Source organism: Epinephelus lanceolatus, chromosome 1 (genome assembly GCF_041903045.1).
Source record: "Epinephelus lanceolatus isolate andai-2023 chromosome 1, ASM4190304v1, whole genome shotgun sequence".
Taxonomy (NCBI): domain Eukaryota; kingdom Metazoa; phylum Chordata; class Actinopteri; order Perciformes; family Serranidae; genus Epinephelus; species Epinephelus lanceolatus.
The window spans coordinates 43,556,895-43,574,074 of NC_135734.1; the positions used below are offsets into that span (position 1 = coordinate 43,556,895).

The 17,180-nt window shown below is 41.5% G+C and overlaps 1 protein-coding gene across 2 annotated transcripts in view; it reads left to right on the forward strand.

Moving 5' to 3' along the window:
- The first annotated feature begins 2,971 nt into the window (after positions 1 to 2,971).
- Positions 2,972 to 17,180, forward strand: part of LOC117257158 (alpha-tectorin-like) — a 33,879-nt gene continuing 19,670 nt past the window's right edge. For both annotated transcript variants that reach the window (XM_033627101.2, XM_033627102.2), the window contains exons 1-6: positions 2,972 to 3,059; positions 9,259 to 9,367; positions 11,875 to 12,112; positions 13,282 to 13,438; positions 15,198 to 15,291; positions 15,405 to 15,467. In XM_033627101.2, the coding sequence (XP_033482992.1) occupies positions 9,285 to 9,367; positions 11,875 to 12,112; positions 13,282 to 13,438; positions 15,198 to 15,291; positions 15,405 to 15,467 (635 nt within the window). In that variant the 5' untranslated portion in view covers positions 2,972 to 3,059; positions 9,259 to 9,284. The remainder of the gene's footprint in view (positions 3,060 to 9,258; positions 9,368 to 11,874; positions 12,113 to 13,281; positions 13,439 to 15,197; positions 15,292 to 15,404; positions 15,468 to 17,180) is intronic.

Genomic DNA, 17,180 nt, shown 5'->3' on the forward strand with positions numbered 1-17,180 from the left:
ATTCATGGTTATGCATTTGTGTGTGAGATAAATAAATCTGGCTTTGAAAATTGGAAATGTATGGATTTTGATTTTATGCCATTTCATGTTTCTGTGAGAAAGGGAGTGCGTTTGTAAGCACACCTGTATGATGTGGCTCTTTGTACAACCACAGTAATTTTTGTGGCTCTTGGTCTCTGACTGGTTGGCCACCCCTGACTTAAAAGGTAATGATGTAAAATAAGAATCATGTTTCTACAGTAGCCCAGAGCAGACAAGATAAACACATTCACATTTTTATGTTGGCCACCGCAGTTGGCAGCCCCTCTCTGACAGATATTTTTCAAACATGAAACTGCTTTATTTCATTTTCACCAGTTTAAAATACCTGCTCTGTTTGCTTTGGAGAGGAAGAGAGTTCTGTGGATTATTGGCCCTTCACTAAGCCCCTTTGTGATGGTCTGACAAGCTGTCAGAGTAAGCATGGAGCCCACACTGTAACTAACTGTGCTCCCTGAATAAATATTATCATATTTTTGTAAAAATGAAACAGTGATTCCAGAGAGAAGCAGACAGAGGGGTCTACAGTCTGTGTTTGAAGGATATATCCAGGATGTCAAACTGACTCAGCAGCAACAACAGGTTAAAAAGACAAAGATAGTTAGAAGCTAAAGCCGAACTATAGGCTCCAGATCACAGTGTAAAAGTGAACCACCACATCACTGCTGATCGCCACACAAGACAATGAATATAAAGGGAAACTTTGCTGATATCGAACCAGCTGTGTGGCATCGCAGTGTGTGCAGATGAACCGTGTTTGACTTTGCCCCCGTGCCGCTGCCAGCGCCCAGACCTCCAACGCCAAACAGGCAGGGATCTCCAGGGGAAGTCAAACAACGTTCATCTGCACACACTGTGATGACACAGAGCTGGTTCAATATCAGCAAAGTTTCCCTGCTTCTCTTCACTGGTTCCTGTACAGCAGGGTCGGTCTTTGTTTCACTGTTATAATCATTAAAAAGCAAAAGCAGCATGTGTATACATTCAGTAGGCTATATCTTCAGTAGCTAGCTAGCTAACCCTACAATTTTCAGGGTTTGATTTTGGTTGTGGAACAGGGAAGAAACCTATGTCTTTGTCCAATCTCTCCAGGTAACGAGTGTCATTAATACACGAGGAGCACAACATTTAGCTCCAAATCCACAAAACCAGACTGAAAATGAAGGAAATCTGAAACGACTGCGTTCGAGTCAATGGAGCACAGCTGTGTTGTTGTCGGACCCTGGTCTGAGCCGGCCCAATGCTACGTTATGATTGGCCAGTCTGCGTCCAGAGGTGGGATTTAGTGAAGGGTCAGTAAGGATGACATAATTATAGATTGTGAAAAAAAATATTAATTGTGAAAAGATATGAAGAATTAATCCAGGAGGACGTTGAGCAAGGTGTTGCCAAACAATCAATAAATACACTACATCGAGCAGAGCGTCAGAGCTTTGAGGAGGTAATAGACTTTCTAAAATTGGGGGCGGGACTTAGCAAAGGGCCAATTCAGCTCCTGTTTAAAACCTCCTGAACACTGAATGAATCCTAACTGGGAGAAGTTTCAGCTAGTTGAAATCTGCAATCCTCACTGCTAGGCGTCACCAGATCCTCCTGAATCTTACACACTGCTCCTTTACAACAATCAGATTAGTAGCAAATAATTTTCTGTCAACTGATTAACTGTTTCAGCTGTATTTGTGTGAACACATATTTTATAAGCTCCTCATGTGTATCGTATGCACAAATCTTAATCTCAGTTCCAGCCTGCCCCTTGCTGCATGTCATCTCCCCTCTCTTTCCCCCTTTCACGGTTAAATACTGACCTATCATATAAAAGGCAAAACAAATTTAAAAGTAGTGAAGTGAAATTTACAATTTTTGTAGAAAGTGGCATTAAAAGAAAAGACTCAAATGATGCACAAGTACCTGAAATTTGTACTGAAGTACAGTAGTTGAGTAAATGTTAAATACATTCACCACTTCTTTAGATGCATCATAAAGCCCTCCTCCTCCTCCTCCTCCTCCTCCTCCTCCTCCTCCTCCTGCTGTCTAATCCCCCCAGCTCTCCTGCAGGCTTACGTTCTTCCCTGCAGGTAAAAGCAAAAAGTCAAGTTATTCTTGTTCAGTTACATTCAGCACCAATTTATACAGATTTGCATACACCATCATGACCTTTACAGTTCAATCTGTACATGTGCGTACATTCAGTATGTATGTATTAGCATGTTTCTGAAGCAGCTCAACGACAGTCTCACACAACCTGTTTGCATCTGTGCCTATAATCTAAAAGATGTATAGACTGTGTTCTTCACAGGCAATAATACACTTGAGGGTTTTCGGAGTTAAAGTTATTCAGCTGGATAAATATTAGAAACACCTCTCAGAATAATGCAGTCCTGTACTGTACAACCAACACCAACTATGTCCCCAAAATGACGACAGACACTGTCCTCTATCACAGTGTCCACAACATTACAAGCTTCACAAAGGCTGGTCAAACTGTTTAAAGGAAAAGTTCAACATCATTTTGTAAAGTAAGCTTATTCGCTTTCTCTCTCAAATTAATAGATCCATATTAATCTAATGTGTGTGATTAAAGTACGGCGCTTGAGCCAGGATGTGGTTAGCTTAGCATAAAGACTGGAGGCAGGGGGACACAGTTAGCCTGGCTCTGTCAAAAATGCACCTCATCAAAGATCACTAATTAAATATATGTTGTTCTTTTAATTCATACAAAACCAGCAGTGTTGTGCAACACTGAGTTTCCAAATTTTTGCTCTATTTCTTTAACGTTTTGCTGTTTTGCGAAAATCCACTGCACACATTGTCCTATAATTGAGTACAACAAAACCAGTTGGGGGAGGCATCACAGAAGAGCAACCTGTAACTTTCATCAGCCTGTCACACAGTCATCACACTAGAGACACACAAAAAAAAAGAGTGGGACACAGTGTGAGAGAGAGCAGAGTCCCACAGGTGAAGGAGACAAATAGGACAAATCCACGGAGACGTCAGCATCAAATTTCATCTCTCTGAGGGTAAGACAACCAATGCTTTCTATCTCTTTTCTGCACATCCTCAGGACAGCTGAAGGAAAACTGTTAGCCACACTGGAATAAACAAAGGCTTGAATTTGTATAAAGAAGAAGATACAGTAACGGAGGGTTGAAGTCGTGTGCATCTTCAACACTGCAGACACAAACCAAACTTAGCGAAATAAGTATAGGCCTAAAACATCATAAGACAAATCGATAGTCCTGGTGATGATGTCAGCATCAAAGTGTGGTTGTGTTTGATTCTACTAAAAAGGAGAAAGATGCTCTGAAGAGCTCACTGAATAGTTGCCTCTTTATTGATTATGTTGATTTGTAAATAATTCACAATCTAGGTATCGACCCTTGACCCCTGTGAAATCAGATTAGTGATATGGTTCGATTTAAATAAAACCTGAGGACAGAAACTTTATTTTACTTTTGCAATTTCCACAGATTTTTATTCACTGGTTATGAAGCTGCCTGTAGTCACTGTCAGTTTTCCCAAAAAACTCACAGATTTTACACAACTGCTGTTCCATATCAGGCTCTTTTATCTGAAACTATATCTGAAACAAGTCTTGTGAGCCAAACCTAAATACTACATCAGTGATACTCAACTTACTGTACATCTCGCAGGGTGAATCTGACCCCAGACAGGGTGCTGGGTGGCTCCCCAACAGGACTGCACAGTTAATCAAAATATTATCCAAATCGCAGGGGCGGCAAGTTTCCTGAATCTCAGTGAAAATACTCACACTGCAATTCTATTTTCTTACTTTTGATATACATAAGGTGCCAAAAACACTCCTGCACACACACGCAGCTGCTGCAACCGGCCCCTGGCCTTCTCATATTTCACAAACGTGGCCCCCGGGAAAAGCAGGTTGAGTATTGCTGTTTTTCAGATAGTCTTGGTTATTCTTTAATAGAAACTACATCCACACATTAAGTTCAGGAGGAGTAGTGAAGAGGTGGTAACTTGTTCTATGATCAGTCCAGTTAAATTGACTTCAGTTAAATGGGCCTAAATGGTCATCAGGTTATTATATGGTATGTGCTGTATGCAAGGCCGTAGGTTTCATTGTAACAATGGGGAGGGACGCATATGAAGTAGGGGGTTTGGGGGTCCTCACAAGAAAATTTTGAGCATTAAAAACCTAATTTCCTGCACTCTGGTGAATTTTTATGCACCAATTTGTGCATTGTTTTGCATAATTTTATGCAGTGGTCTGAAGAATAAAATTTGTTTTTATTGGGATGGACAAATTGAACATTCAGGGAAGCGTGTACCCTGCTTCCCCCTTGGTACCTCCAGCTATGACTGCGTGTCACCAGCTCTGTTTGTCTACATAAAGTCAAGTATGAGTGACTGACAATGTGCAAGAGTCAGTTGTTTTTCTTTCTTTTTAAAAAGGGTTTTGATTATGACGTGAGTGGAGGTTGTCTTTATATAAGGCATCCTACCCGCTATAAAACACTGCAGGAAGCCTTGACGTTCCCCGTGGCATGTGCGAACACAGTGTCCTCTGTGGCTCTGGAGCAACTTTGTCAAGTCTGGCAAAATAACCCTGACCTGATGATGTCGTAGTGATGTCATCAGGGTTGTCTCAGTTTGGGCTTACAGGCCGCAAATTAAAAACAGAAAGCCTGTGCCCAAAAAACGGCAGTGGGGTTGTTTAAACAGGCAGAGACACTTTAACAAATTAAAAGTGGCATTATGGGAAGTGTAGATAAGATTAGATAAGATAATACTAGATAAGATGGTAAGAAAGATAAACCTTTGTTGATCCACAGACAGGAAATTACGATGCTGTAGGAGCACAAAGACAGACGTAAGTGTAGATAGGGAAGTAAAATACTGCTACTACCACCGCCACTACTATTACTACTACTGTCAATATCAATTTATAAAAAATCTGTATTAGTCAGCACTGAGATAACCCATCAGCCTGACAGGTGTGGCATATCAAGATGCATCATACACATCAAAACAGCATCATTACTACATTACTACACATTACTACACACATGTGCTGTGGGGTGGTCACAATAAAAGGCTGCTTTAAAATGTGCAGTTTGATCATGCAACACGATGCCACAGATGTCACAAGTTTTAAGAGAGTGTGTCATTGGCATGCTGACTGCAGGGATGTCCTGCAGAGCTGCTGCCCTGGACCTTAATATTGGTTTCACTATCATAAGCCGTCGTCAATGTAATTTCCGTTAATTTGGTAGTACATTCAACCAGTCCAAAGTCTTAGATCTTTCACTTTAACCTGGAATGTGTTGCCTTTAAATTTCTATTATGTTATATAATGTAGTAAGACAGTCTAACTTCTCAACATAATATAATATACTATAGCACAGTATAGTAGAGTATAGTAGTATAATATAGTTCATGTAATAATAATAGAAAGATCATAAAAGGAAAACAATGAGGGAGCTGTTAAATGCAAAGAAGTGAGAACATTTCATCAGCACAATTATGTGCACAAACACAGACTGGTGCATCTCCTCAGGCAGAATCAGGAGTGTTTTTACGCTGACGTGTTTCCAAGATAAAAGAAAATATGAAGAAGTGACATCGTGATTACAACTGAGAACACAAAACAATGGCGGGACCAAAAGAACTTTGTCACAGCAGGTATTTTGACATGTCACAGAGGGAAAAGCACAGGTGCTTCAGTTTCAGGCCTCACTGCCGTGACTTACTGAGACACTTAAAAAGAACAAAAATATAACAGAGCAATTATTATTATTATTATATACAGGCAGCCTGTAGAGGAGCACCTTGTATTCCACAGTAACTGCATGTTGAAGCCTTTAGGTGCCTGCATTTGTGCACACAATGAGCACATTCAATTCTCTGTCAGCACATAAAGGAAACAACTACGGAACAGAAGCCTTTATACCATGCCGCCTGATAAATAAATATATAAATAAATATAAATATAATATATACATTTATATTTATTTATATATTTATACATCAGGCGGCATGGTGGTACAGTGGTTAGCATTGTCGCCGCACAGCAAGAGGGTTCCTGGTTTGAACCCAGGGTGTGGGAGTCCTTCTGTGCAGAGTTTGCATGTTCTCCCCGTGTCAGCGTGGGTTCTCTCCAGGCACTTCAGCTTCCTCCCACAGTCCAAAGACATGCAGGTTAATTGGTGACTCTAAATTGTCCGTAGGTGTGAATGTGAGTGTGAATGGTTGTCTGTCTTTATGTGTCAGCCCTGTGATAGTTTGGCGACCTGTCCAGGGTGAACCCTGCCTCCCGCCCAGCGTCAGTTGGGATAGGATCCAGCCCCTCTGTGACCCCCAACAGGATAAGCAGTTACTGAAAATGATTTAATTCTGGTCCAGCCCACCTGCAGTCAAATCGGACTGTATGAGGCCCGTAAACTAAATTGAGTTTGATACCACTGATCTAGACTATTGACTGTTCTTTTTAAATCTTTTCCTTATAACAAGTTTTCCAACTTTATGAAAGTGTGATACCAAATTCACTGGAGTACAAATGATAAGTAATGACAGCTTCACGTAGGTGTGAAAAAACCCCAATGTGTTAGCTGCACGTCATGTTTTCCTACCGCTGGTGGAAGTTAGGCAGTAATTATAATACATACTGGGGGGAAGACATGGCCCCTAGTTTTCAATAATATGATAGTTATTGTAGTCGGAAAAGCACAAGTGTTAATGATGTATTCATTCAAATAAACACAAGAAGTTTGTGCTCTAGAGAAAGCATCAGCATTCAGTGAATAACCTCCTAAGCCCTATGATAAGCTATTATGGCAAGGCTTAACTATACAGACCAGTGAGCAGTGATAACTAATAACTGCTCTGTTCTATTTTTGTTCTTTTTAAGAGTCCCAGTACATCATGACACTGAGGCCTACAACTGATGCACGTGTGCTTTACCCACTGTGACATGTCAAAATGTCTGCTGTGAAAAAGTCCTATAGGGTCCCGCTATTGTTTTGCTTTTGTTGTGTTCAGGGCTGTAATTACAGTGGCACTTCTTGCCACATATTTTCTTTTATATTCGAGACACGTCAGCGTAGAAATGCCCCTGATTCTATGCCCTCCCCTTCCCCTCTACTAATTCATATGCTATCATGTCTAAAAAATGTGGCCTGCAATAGACGGCAAAGCTTAGCCGGTTACCAGAAACTTGCGGCTCCCCGCTGGTCAGTTAACGGGAGTGAGGGGACAGGAGTCAATGATGCTATGAAACAGTCAATGAAACAGTTTTTTTAACAACTGTGAATCGCTGCAGAGGTTTCTCGATCATACAGTCATACATGTGCACATGACATATGAGGCTGATTGGTCCAGTAGTTTGTGAGATTAGCTATGGACAGAAGGATACACAGACTCACGCACGCAAACACAACAAAATGCGTGATCTCCTCCAGGCTTACTGTAACAGGCAACCCAAAATAATCATTAGTAAATGTAGGCTAATCATAATCTTAGGGTGTTTTCACATACAGTCCTTTTCAGCCCTCTAAGTGTACTCAGAGCGGTGACTCAGCGTTTTTTTGCGCATACACTCCAAGGGAACGCAGACCCCCCTGAAGCTTCAAGTCCGCGGTGCCATTCACTTAACCTGTGCACTGTGAACACAAAGTGCTCCAGGTTCACTTTGTCGAAAACACATCAGCCTGTAATGCCTGCAAGGAGCAAGATGAGGAGGAGTTTGGTCCACGGAACTGCCGGCTGTCCCTTTTACTCAGACATCAATTCGGCGCTATAACTACCTCCCTATTTCATTATTTTCAAATGTCTTAAAAATTAAAAACTATAATGTAACATAAGTTATATGTAGGCTATATCACTTTAGAATGTTTATATATTTAATAGGTGATTACGGCCCTGGGTGGAAGGCTTAAGCCTCAGTTATGCTTTCCACATGGACATATGGATGTGAGCCGATGCAGAATCATGACAAGGAAACATTTGGATCTTTTATTCTGGACTTCTACTTACCACATCCATGAGGGTCTCACAGCCACAGCGATGTCACATCATGAGACACGCCCCTTTTGAGGCAAAGGGTTTTCTCATGTACATGCTCGTTCAACAATTTCTAACTACACAAATGCGGAGTGGTGGAGGGAATGGAAAAGCCATGCCGTAGACATGAGTTTGCGATACACTGCCCCCTACAGTGTGGGGGGACATTGGTTTGCTGCAAGGAGAAACCTGCATGGAGTAAAAAAGATCCAAAGGTTTCCTCGTCATACGGATTGCTGTTAATTTATCATGTTGATCTGTTCTGTACGACATCTATTGCACGTCTGTCCGTCCTGGAAGAGGGATCCCTCCTCAGCTGCTCTTCCTGAGGTTTCTACCGTTTTTTTCCCATTAAAGGGGCATTTTTGGGGAGTTTTTCCTTATCTGCTGTGAGGGTCCTAAGGACAGAGGGATGCCGTATGCTGTAAAGCCCTGTGAGGCAAATTGTGATTTGTGATATTGGGCTTTAGAAATAAAATTGATTGATTGATTGGTTGATTGATTGATCGTTGAGATTCCATGCAGAAAGCATCAGTCAAATTTTTTATGCTATGTAAAGTAAACAAGTTGTAATAGCAAAGAGTACAAGTACTTAGTGCCATGTTATCATATACAGTATACTTCTGGATTATTATTACTGAAGAATTACATGTAAGCAGGATTTTATCATCTTAAAGGAAGAGCTAACAATTAGGGGCCGTAGACATGCCGCGATTTTTTGCACCCTCAAATTTATTGTTTTTAATATGGACGCATGGCAGGTGCACTCAAACACCAGAGTGACGATGTTGTGGCAGGCACGCATACCCAAGGGCCTATTTTTCAAGGCACCACAGCTGCAACCTAAGAACAACAGAGTTAAACTTTTGGAATGCAGCAGCGTGTGTCGCAAATCATGTGAGGAGAAACAACCAATCACAGCCCACAGATATCTTTCCCTTCTTCTGTAAATATCAGTCGGTGATACAGAAAAGGCGCAAGAGTAGCATCCGACCTAGTGTTTTCCAGGCAGTTAATGACGCAGTATGTGTACTGCCTCTAACAGTCTGTCTTAAAACAACATTCAGACGCTCCTATGTACATGAAAACAGGTTTTGCTTGCTGTAATTGTTCATGCATGCCATTTAAGCATCACAAAAAAAATGCTGTTTGTAACAACTGCTGTGATTCTGTCTCTTCCAGCTGCGTCTCTTCCTGCCTCATCCAACATGCTTCGTCTACTGCTCTATGTGACTGTGGTCCTCCATTTTATTACATTTGGCTCCACGCAGGTTTGCCTGGGAGAATCTGAGTAAATATCTTTGATTTATTTTTAAAAGAAAGTGCTATGAAAAAGGTTTATGTAACTCACATAAATTAAATCTCCTAAAGAGGGCCCAAAAAAACCTTTCCTACCTCCTATAAAGAAAGTCTGTTTGAGTGAACACAGGCGACATTTGACCAAGTATTAGAGATACATCTCAAGTCTCCCAGCAGAACTACAGTGTTTCTGCACATTGCCCTCTTCAGGAACCCAGCCCTGAAAAAAGTTTGATACTCTAAACTGCTATTCAGTACATAGGCACAGTCATAGCCTTCCTCTTCGATTTGCCAGTTGCATAGAGACAACTAATCTCATCCAGGGGACTCTTGAGAATCTCCACAGCTGCCTGGGATCTCTAACGCTGGGCAACCCCAGAAAAAAGATTGCAGACCAGTCTGGGAGTCTGGTTCCATAACTAAAACCATGTGCAAACATAAACCCAATTGTAATTAGTTAGTTAGTAAATCCTAAAGGTCAGTTTTCGACTTTACGACTGATGCTACAGACAATGTACCATCCCTAAAGTCATCTCTAGCACAGCTCTAGAGATGACAATGCTGTTCTGACTGTCAGTCCACCACTTTGATCCAAACTGAAATATCTCAACAACTATTCGATGAATTGCAATGACCTTTGGTTCAGACATTCATGTCACATCCCGTCCTGCCACATAAGGTCATGTTCTGTCGTTTTCCATATTTCCACAGTGTCTCCTGTTTCATTTCGGTCAGTTGCCTCTCGTCTTGATCCAAATCCACTTTGCATCAAGTTTCCTGTCTGTGTCTTCTTGCTCCTAGTGTATTAAGTCTGTTGGTGCTTCTCAAATTCAAGGATGCTTCCTTGGTGGGATGGGTCCTTCCAAGACAGGTCCTACAGAGGCTGGGCAAGACTCCCTCCTAGCATTCGGTGAACTCACATTGGAACAGGCTAGGTCTGTGGAGTCCATAGTATGGCCAGATCTTGTTATCAAGCACAAACTAATGATGGAACCACAAAGCAGACTCCAGACAGAATAATCAAGCACAGGTCTGTCCACAGGCAACAGTCCAACAGCCAAAGGTATCTAAATTAGCAGGCAAAAGGTAATAAAGAGGACCAAAGGTCTGAACAGACACTAGGAATACTAAGACAAAAATGCTGGAACTTTCACACTAAGGCAAAAAAGAGCTGGCATGGAGGAAAGGGAAGACACATGGTGCTTCTCAAAGCCAAGGATGCTTCCTTGGTTGGACAGGTCCTTCCAATTTGGGTCCTACAGAGGCTAGGCAAGACTCCTTCCTATCATTTGGTGAGCACACATTGGAACAGGCAAGCAAGAACCCACGCGTACATAAAAAGGCCCCGCTTCAATTCTGGCAAATCATGCACAAAGAACTGTAGGTACTTCATGCCCGCTGACTGAGGATACACACGTGCATCCTTCAGAATTCTCTAAAGGAAGGACTCCATCTTCGGTAGAATTCAGAGGATCCTTGACATTGGAAAAGTCCTGAAAGATTTGATAACAACGACAGCAGCCTCCTTGAAAGTCAGCTTTTTTAGGACCCTTCCTTAACTTTGAGAAGCACCATGTGCCTCCCTTCCTTCTGGGCCAGGTCTTATTTGCCTTAGTGTGAGAGTTCCAGCATTTCAGTCTTAATAAAATAAATAAATAAAACAAAATATTCCTAGTGTGTGATTAGAGGTTTGCTCCTCTTGGTCATGTATTCTCTGTCTTTGGGCTTGAATAGCAATGAAAGGTTTTTCCGGGTCTGGGGAGTCCATAGTATGGCCAGATCTTGCTATCAGGTACAAACTAACGATAGACCCACAAAGCAGACTCCAGACAGGATAAATGTTGAGGGGTTTAAATCGAGCACAGGTCTGTCCACAGGCAATCAGTCCAACGGCCAAAGGTATCTAAATCAGCAGACAAAAGGTAATAAAGAGGAATGCCCACTGAGGGGAAGGAGAATTTTCTGAGGTAAGGACTTGGTCCTAGTGGAATTTGAAGGATCCCTGACACTGAAATTGTCCTTTTGCGGGATTCAATAATGTCGCCTCCTTGAAATTCAGCCGTTTAAGGATCCTTCCTTGACTTTGGAAAGCACCATAAATACACTAGAAGAGGAAAGACAATGTGGTACTGGTGCAATATGCTAGCGTAGAACAGGCAATTACACAGGCGGGAAACTTGACAGGAAGTGGATCTGGAACAAGACAAAATGTAAATGACTAAAATAAAAAAGGAAACACAGGAAAAACAAAACATGGAAAACAACAGAAAAAGGTAAACAATATGTGTCTGATATTAGCTTGTTGGCATTATCATCGTCACCATGTAAGCATACTAATGTTAGTACAGCCTCATGGAGACACTAGCATGTAGACTTTTATTCTTGCTTCTGCAGGGCTTTTGCTTATTGTGTGTTATCAATATAAAACCGCCAGTAAATCTTTTCTCATGCGGATGATATTATTTTGTTCTTGTATTTGTCCCTCCTCATCTCCACCAGGTGCGCCCTGTGCACTGTGACCGGCCCCACCGTCATCACTGTCCAAGGCCAGGCTCACTCTGTCCAAGATCGCTGTGTGTACACTCTGATAAAGACCTCATCAATCCCAGATGTCAAGGTTAAGGCAACATTCAAGGAACGACGGCGTCAAGATCACCACTTCTTGGACAGTGTGATCCTGTCTCTGGAGGGGGAATCAAGTGGTACAATCAGCCTGGAACAAGGCGGGAGAGTTAAGGTAAGATACACAGTGCCACAGATTGACAGTTTTATCATGTCAGTATAGGATCTTGTCTATTGTGTGATTGTTGATTTGTTCGATCAAATCCACTAATCATGGCTATTCCACTGAAAAACTGATTTTCCTCCAAGATTTTACTATTTTTAGAACAGGTGTGAGCAGGCCATCACTTTGAAGCAACAGTGCTAACCACAGACCCACATATTTCACTGCTGGAAAGATGGTCTTTTCATTGAACTGGGCTGTCTATGCAGTAGAGAGATGCAAATGCTTTTGAAATTGGTGCTACATGACCAGAGAAGTGCTCTGAAGTGCACTGGCCTTCATTGCAAAATGTCACTCAAAGAGACTAAACTGCTCTGTTTAGACCTGGTATTAACATGCGTTTTGGGTGATCTGATCGCAAGTGGACAGCACTAAATGCAAGTGTAAATGACCGCCAAGAAGCATTGTGATCCGATCACTCAAACCTTGCCTCCCAACAAGGACTACGTCATCGGTGCAGGACGTGGTGGGTATTTTGGTGACAGCACGCAAATGCTCCAAAGCGTACCCAATTTATGCTGAGTTGGACAAAGTGTTGCATGACCATCCCTTGTTTTGCCCTATGGAAGGAGAGATGTTGAACTCTGTTGACAGAGATTTCTCCAGCTGTACTGACACAACCAGTAATGTTTAAGGCAAGCCTGCTACAGAGCAGGTAGCAAAAGTGTCATCGTGATAACTGCATAGGGCAGTAATGTAGTCTAAACACAAGTGGTCAGCTGGAGACGTAAGATGGACACAGGTGTGAACAGCGATGTGTATTGACTGTCCAGTTCATGATAAGATCACACAAAACGCATGTTAATACCAGGTTTAAACAGGCTCACAATGACCACAAAGAGACAAACGACAGAGACATGCAAAACAGTTGCAACAAGACTTACAATCACAAAGGGACACAAAATGACAACAAAGACACACAAAACCACAGAGAGACAAGTAACAACTACAAAGAGATGCACAACAAGGGTTAAAAAAAAAAAAAGGCTAAAGAACGATCTGTGTGTCTTGCACCTGAGTAGGAAACATGGTGGGGAGTTCTGCACGTCTGTGCCCAGAGGCCGACTGTCTCACAATCATCCCATGATCTTCCCTCCCTTTTCCTCTCTGCTGTGATGCAGGTGGACGACACAGAAGAGACACTCACCTCCACGGAGAAGGATTTTCACGGTGTGACTCTCTTCAAGACCGAGGCTGGAGTGACGGCAAAGATAATCGAAACTACCTACTCCATGATCGTCTTCTTTGATGGCTACACTGCACAGATATACATTAAAGGTACATCACAGATGGATAAATGTAGGAACAGCGTTGGAGAGATGTTTGTTACAGAGTATTCAGAGACGAGAGAGTAAACTGTTCCTGGATTTAACACCACAGTTTTTCTTTTAACAATTAGTGTGGAAAAAGGCTTTCATCAATTTTGTGCAGCTCCGTAAGCTGTGTGTTAAGTTATCTCTTTATGGACTGACATGGTGGTTTATCAAAAGGTGCTGTCCTCAGGTCATCTCAAAACAGTGGAATCAGGTTCTGGTTTACACCACTGAATCTCTGGCCCAATGTTTTTTTGTGGATGGTTATTTTCCTGGTTGGGGAAATAGAAAGTTAAGGTGTTAGGCAGATGACGCAGAAATAATGGCCCCTGAGAACCCGGTTTTAACTTCCAAGCATGTTTCTATAACATTTAGGATTGGTGACTTAATAAGGAACAAAGAAACGTAAAGTCCAAAAAAGTTCATGTGCTTCATATAGACTGTATGGGTGTATTTGATTAGATTTGATTGACAGTAGTCTGGTAACTCAACAACCGTCATTAATATTTGACTCAAATGTTGCAGAATCTTAACTGGTGCACAGGAGTTTGCAGAAATATGCAGCTACTGTGAAAGTTTATACAGGAAAAATCAAATTCAAAGAAACTGAACTATCAAATCAAAAGTACAGCCTATCCTGAAACACAGTGTATAATCAATATTTTTTGCAATGCCTCCACTGCTTCACATCAGCGACTGTTCTTTACTTAGCAGAGGAGGGAGGTGGCTGGGGTGTGACCAGGTTTTGTTTTTTTAACCTCCCCGAGCTACAAATATTTTTCCTTGAGCCTCCCTGACTGACTGGTGGAAAATGCATGATCCTCCCTCCACCATAAATTAGCTTTGAGATTTTTCAACTTTAAGTTTACAAGTTAAAAGTTGAAGACGAAATCCTGGAGTTGAAAAAAGCCTTTTTCACTTTTGTTGTGCATATTGGTTAGTCATTGCAAACGGTTTATTTTTGGCCAAATTTTAAATGTGACACAGCCTAGAATAAAGTGATTTTATATATAATTATTTTAAGCTTAGATTTGGTTATACTTTTTTCTGAAGGAAGCGTTCGTCCCACATAATGTGCTCACAGACTGTCAGAAATATGAAAATCTAATTCCTGTTTTAACAATTTCTGACTATGACAAATGGAATCATTCTGGAGATTTTTAAGGAAAATATGCCTCCCAAAGTCATATTTGTAAGGTGCTTTTAGGGAATGTATAGTTTGCATGCTCCACATTTTGGACTCTTACTGGTCTGGTCTCAGTCTCGATATACTCTGGTCTTGGTCACGACTGACTCGGTTTAGGTGGTAATGACTTCAACACTGGTAGGTGGACTAAATTAACACCTTACTTCTCAGATGGTTTGGTGTCATGATTGTCTATTCAGCACGGTCTGTTATGTCACCAGTTTTCTCCATTTTGTTTTAGCGAAGGAAACATCAATAGCCCAGGGCGACAGCACATCAGACTGACAGTATACAATGCATTTTAGCAATGTGCAGCCTGCTGCAGTCAGACACGGAGAGCTTTAAATTCCAATCGAACATTACAGTATTCTTTTTTCTTTTGTTCAAAGTGATGGGTAGAATTTTGAAGAAGTGACAGCCCCAGGTAACAGCCCTAGAACAATAGTGGGCCTATGAATACGCTGCCGGCCTTATTCATTGTCCTGCATTTGTATCTTTATTATTCATTGATTACATTCTCTCTCCTGAAACTGGCCAGGACCGACTGGACAAGCTCCAGTTGTGGAGGGTTTATGTGGCAACTCCGATGGGGAGTTAAGTAACGAGAAGCTTGATGATGACAGTGAGGATGGGTAAGACCTCTATCACAAACTGCTGTTGAGCTACTGCTGGAGATGAATCTTGGGTTGCTTTGGGGTTGCCTAGGTGCTTTGTGTGTTTGTTTATGCTGTTTTTTGCCCCCTAGCTGTGAGACACCACACACTGACACCACTGCCAAACCAGACAACTGCGACGAAATGACTACACAGTAAGTAGAAGACACCTGGACACAGTGTGTGTAAAAGCTCAGCACACATAAACTCAGATAATGCTACAGAGTTTATGGCATTTTGAGTTAAAAAATAAAATAACGAAAAACTGTTGGGCAGTGAGGACATTTTTACATAGTGGCCACTCTCAGTATTGCAGGATCACACAACACCCACTAGCCAAAAATCACCTTTTCCCCCCATAAACAAGTATAACAAAAGGAGCAGCTGTAAAATGTTGAATACATTTTTCTGAACAAGTGATAATTTGATACAATAAAGTTCAATAAAATCTGAAAGGCATGGAGGTGCTGTGTCAGTAGATTATTTCAGAAGCCAGAGGAAATCTCAAACACTGAATTTGGATGGATCAATACTTAAAGTACTGATACAACAGTACTAAGGCTGTACTTGACACCGCCAACTATACTAGCAGTACATACTGATCTGGCCTAAATGTAGCATGTAGTATGCAGTATGCAAGCAAAAGCACACATCTGCTGTATGACAAAAATACCCGGAGGTTGCAGTGATTTGGACATATTTTTTTTAGCATTCATCAGGCTAGTCTAAATCCCCTCTGGTATCCCATAATGCAAAGGGCTCGCACCAACCAGCAGCAATAGAGTGCTGCGGGGATGGTGGTTTTTTGTAGGCCATCACGGAAGTTAACATTGCCCTGGTTCCCTCGACAAAAAGCCAGTGTTACTTGGATTATTGCAGAAAATAAGCTCAGTGGCAAATTAACATTTATGAAACTTGTGCATTCAACAAGACTATCTTTACAAATTTACATCACTTTTGAGGCGTAATTGCAATCGGCAGAAGTAAAAAGCTAACGTAAGGCTATAAACAAACCATACCACGGTTACATTACTTCAACGTCACCACCACAATGAGGCTGTAAAGCCATCTTCCAAATGATGTTGTTCTGTAGTCTCATATAGCCACTTGATAGCAACCGTCTTTTCTAAGACACGTACAGGCTTCAAAATTTACAAGTGGGGTTTTACTGATGTATCTTATATCGTAGAAGAAAACATAGTGTTCACCACAGATCTTATTTCAGGCATCTAATCAAAAACCCATTCAAAAAATCTACTGGCCTTAATACGAGGGAACCAGAGGTGCTAACTCATGCTAACTCATTTCTGGGTGTTAGGACTCATTCCTGCAGCACTCTATGGCAGAGGAGAAAGCTCAAAACTCTAGGCTATAATTTTCAAAATGCTGTGGCTGTATCACGGAATGTAGTATTAAGATTTTTTTTTAAAAAAAACTTAGAAAAAACATGTTTAAACTCCACATCTGTGGTCGACTTATCAAGAAAATGGTGTCTACTTAAAATTTACTCAGATGTTTGCAGAGATGTGAGTTCCCGCTATCCGGACGGCCAGCATGCCTCACCAGCAGGGTGGTCAATGCCCATGTTACCCTGTCGATACCAGCTTCATCTCAACAAGTCCTTTTGAAGTTTGCCGCAGGCTTCATTGTCTCTGTTGTGGTTAAACATGAGATATTATTCATTTTGGGCATATCTAACTAGCAATCACTGGTCTAAGAGTCTACAACCCCGTGTGCACCAAAGCATTTTTCAACACTTGACGCTCAGAACAGGTTTTAAAACATGAAGCCCACCACACCACCTGTTTTTTTTTAATTGAATGCTACTAGTAACAAAAAAAAATAAAGCTATTAGTCAGTAGTATCTA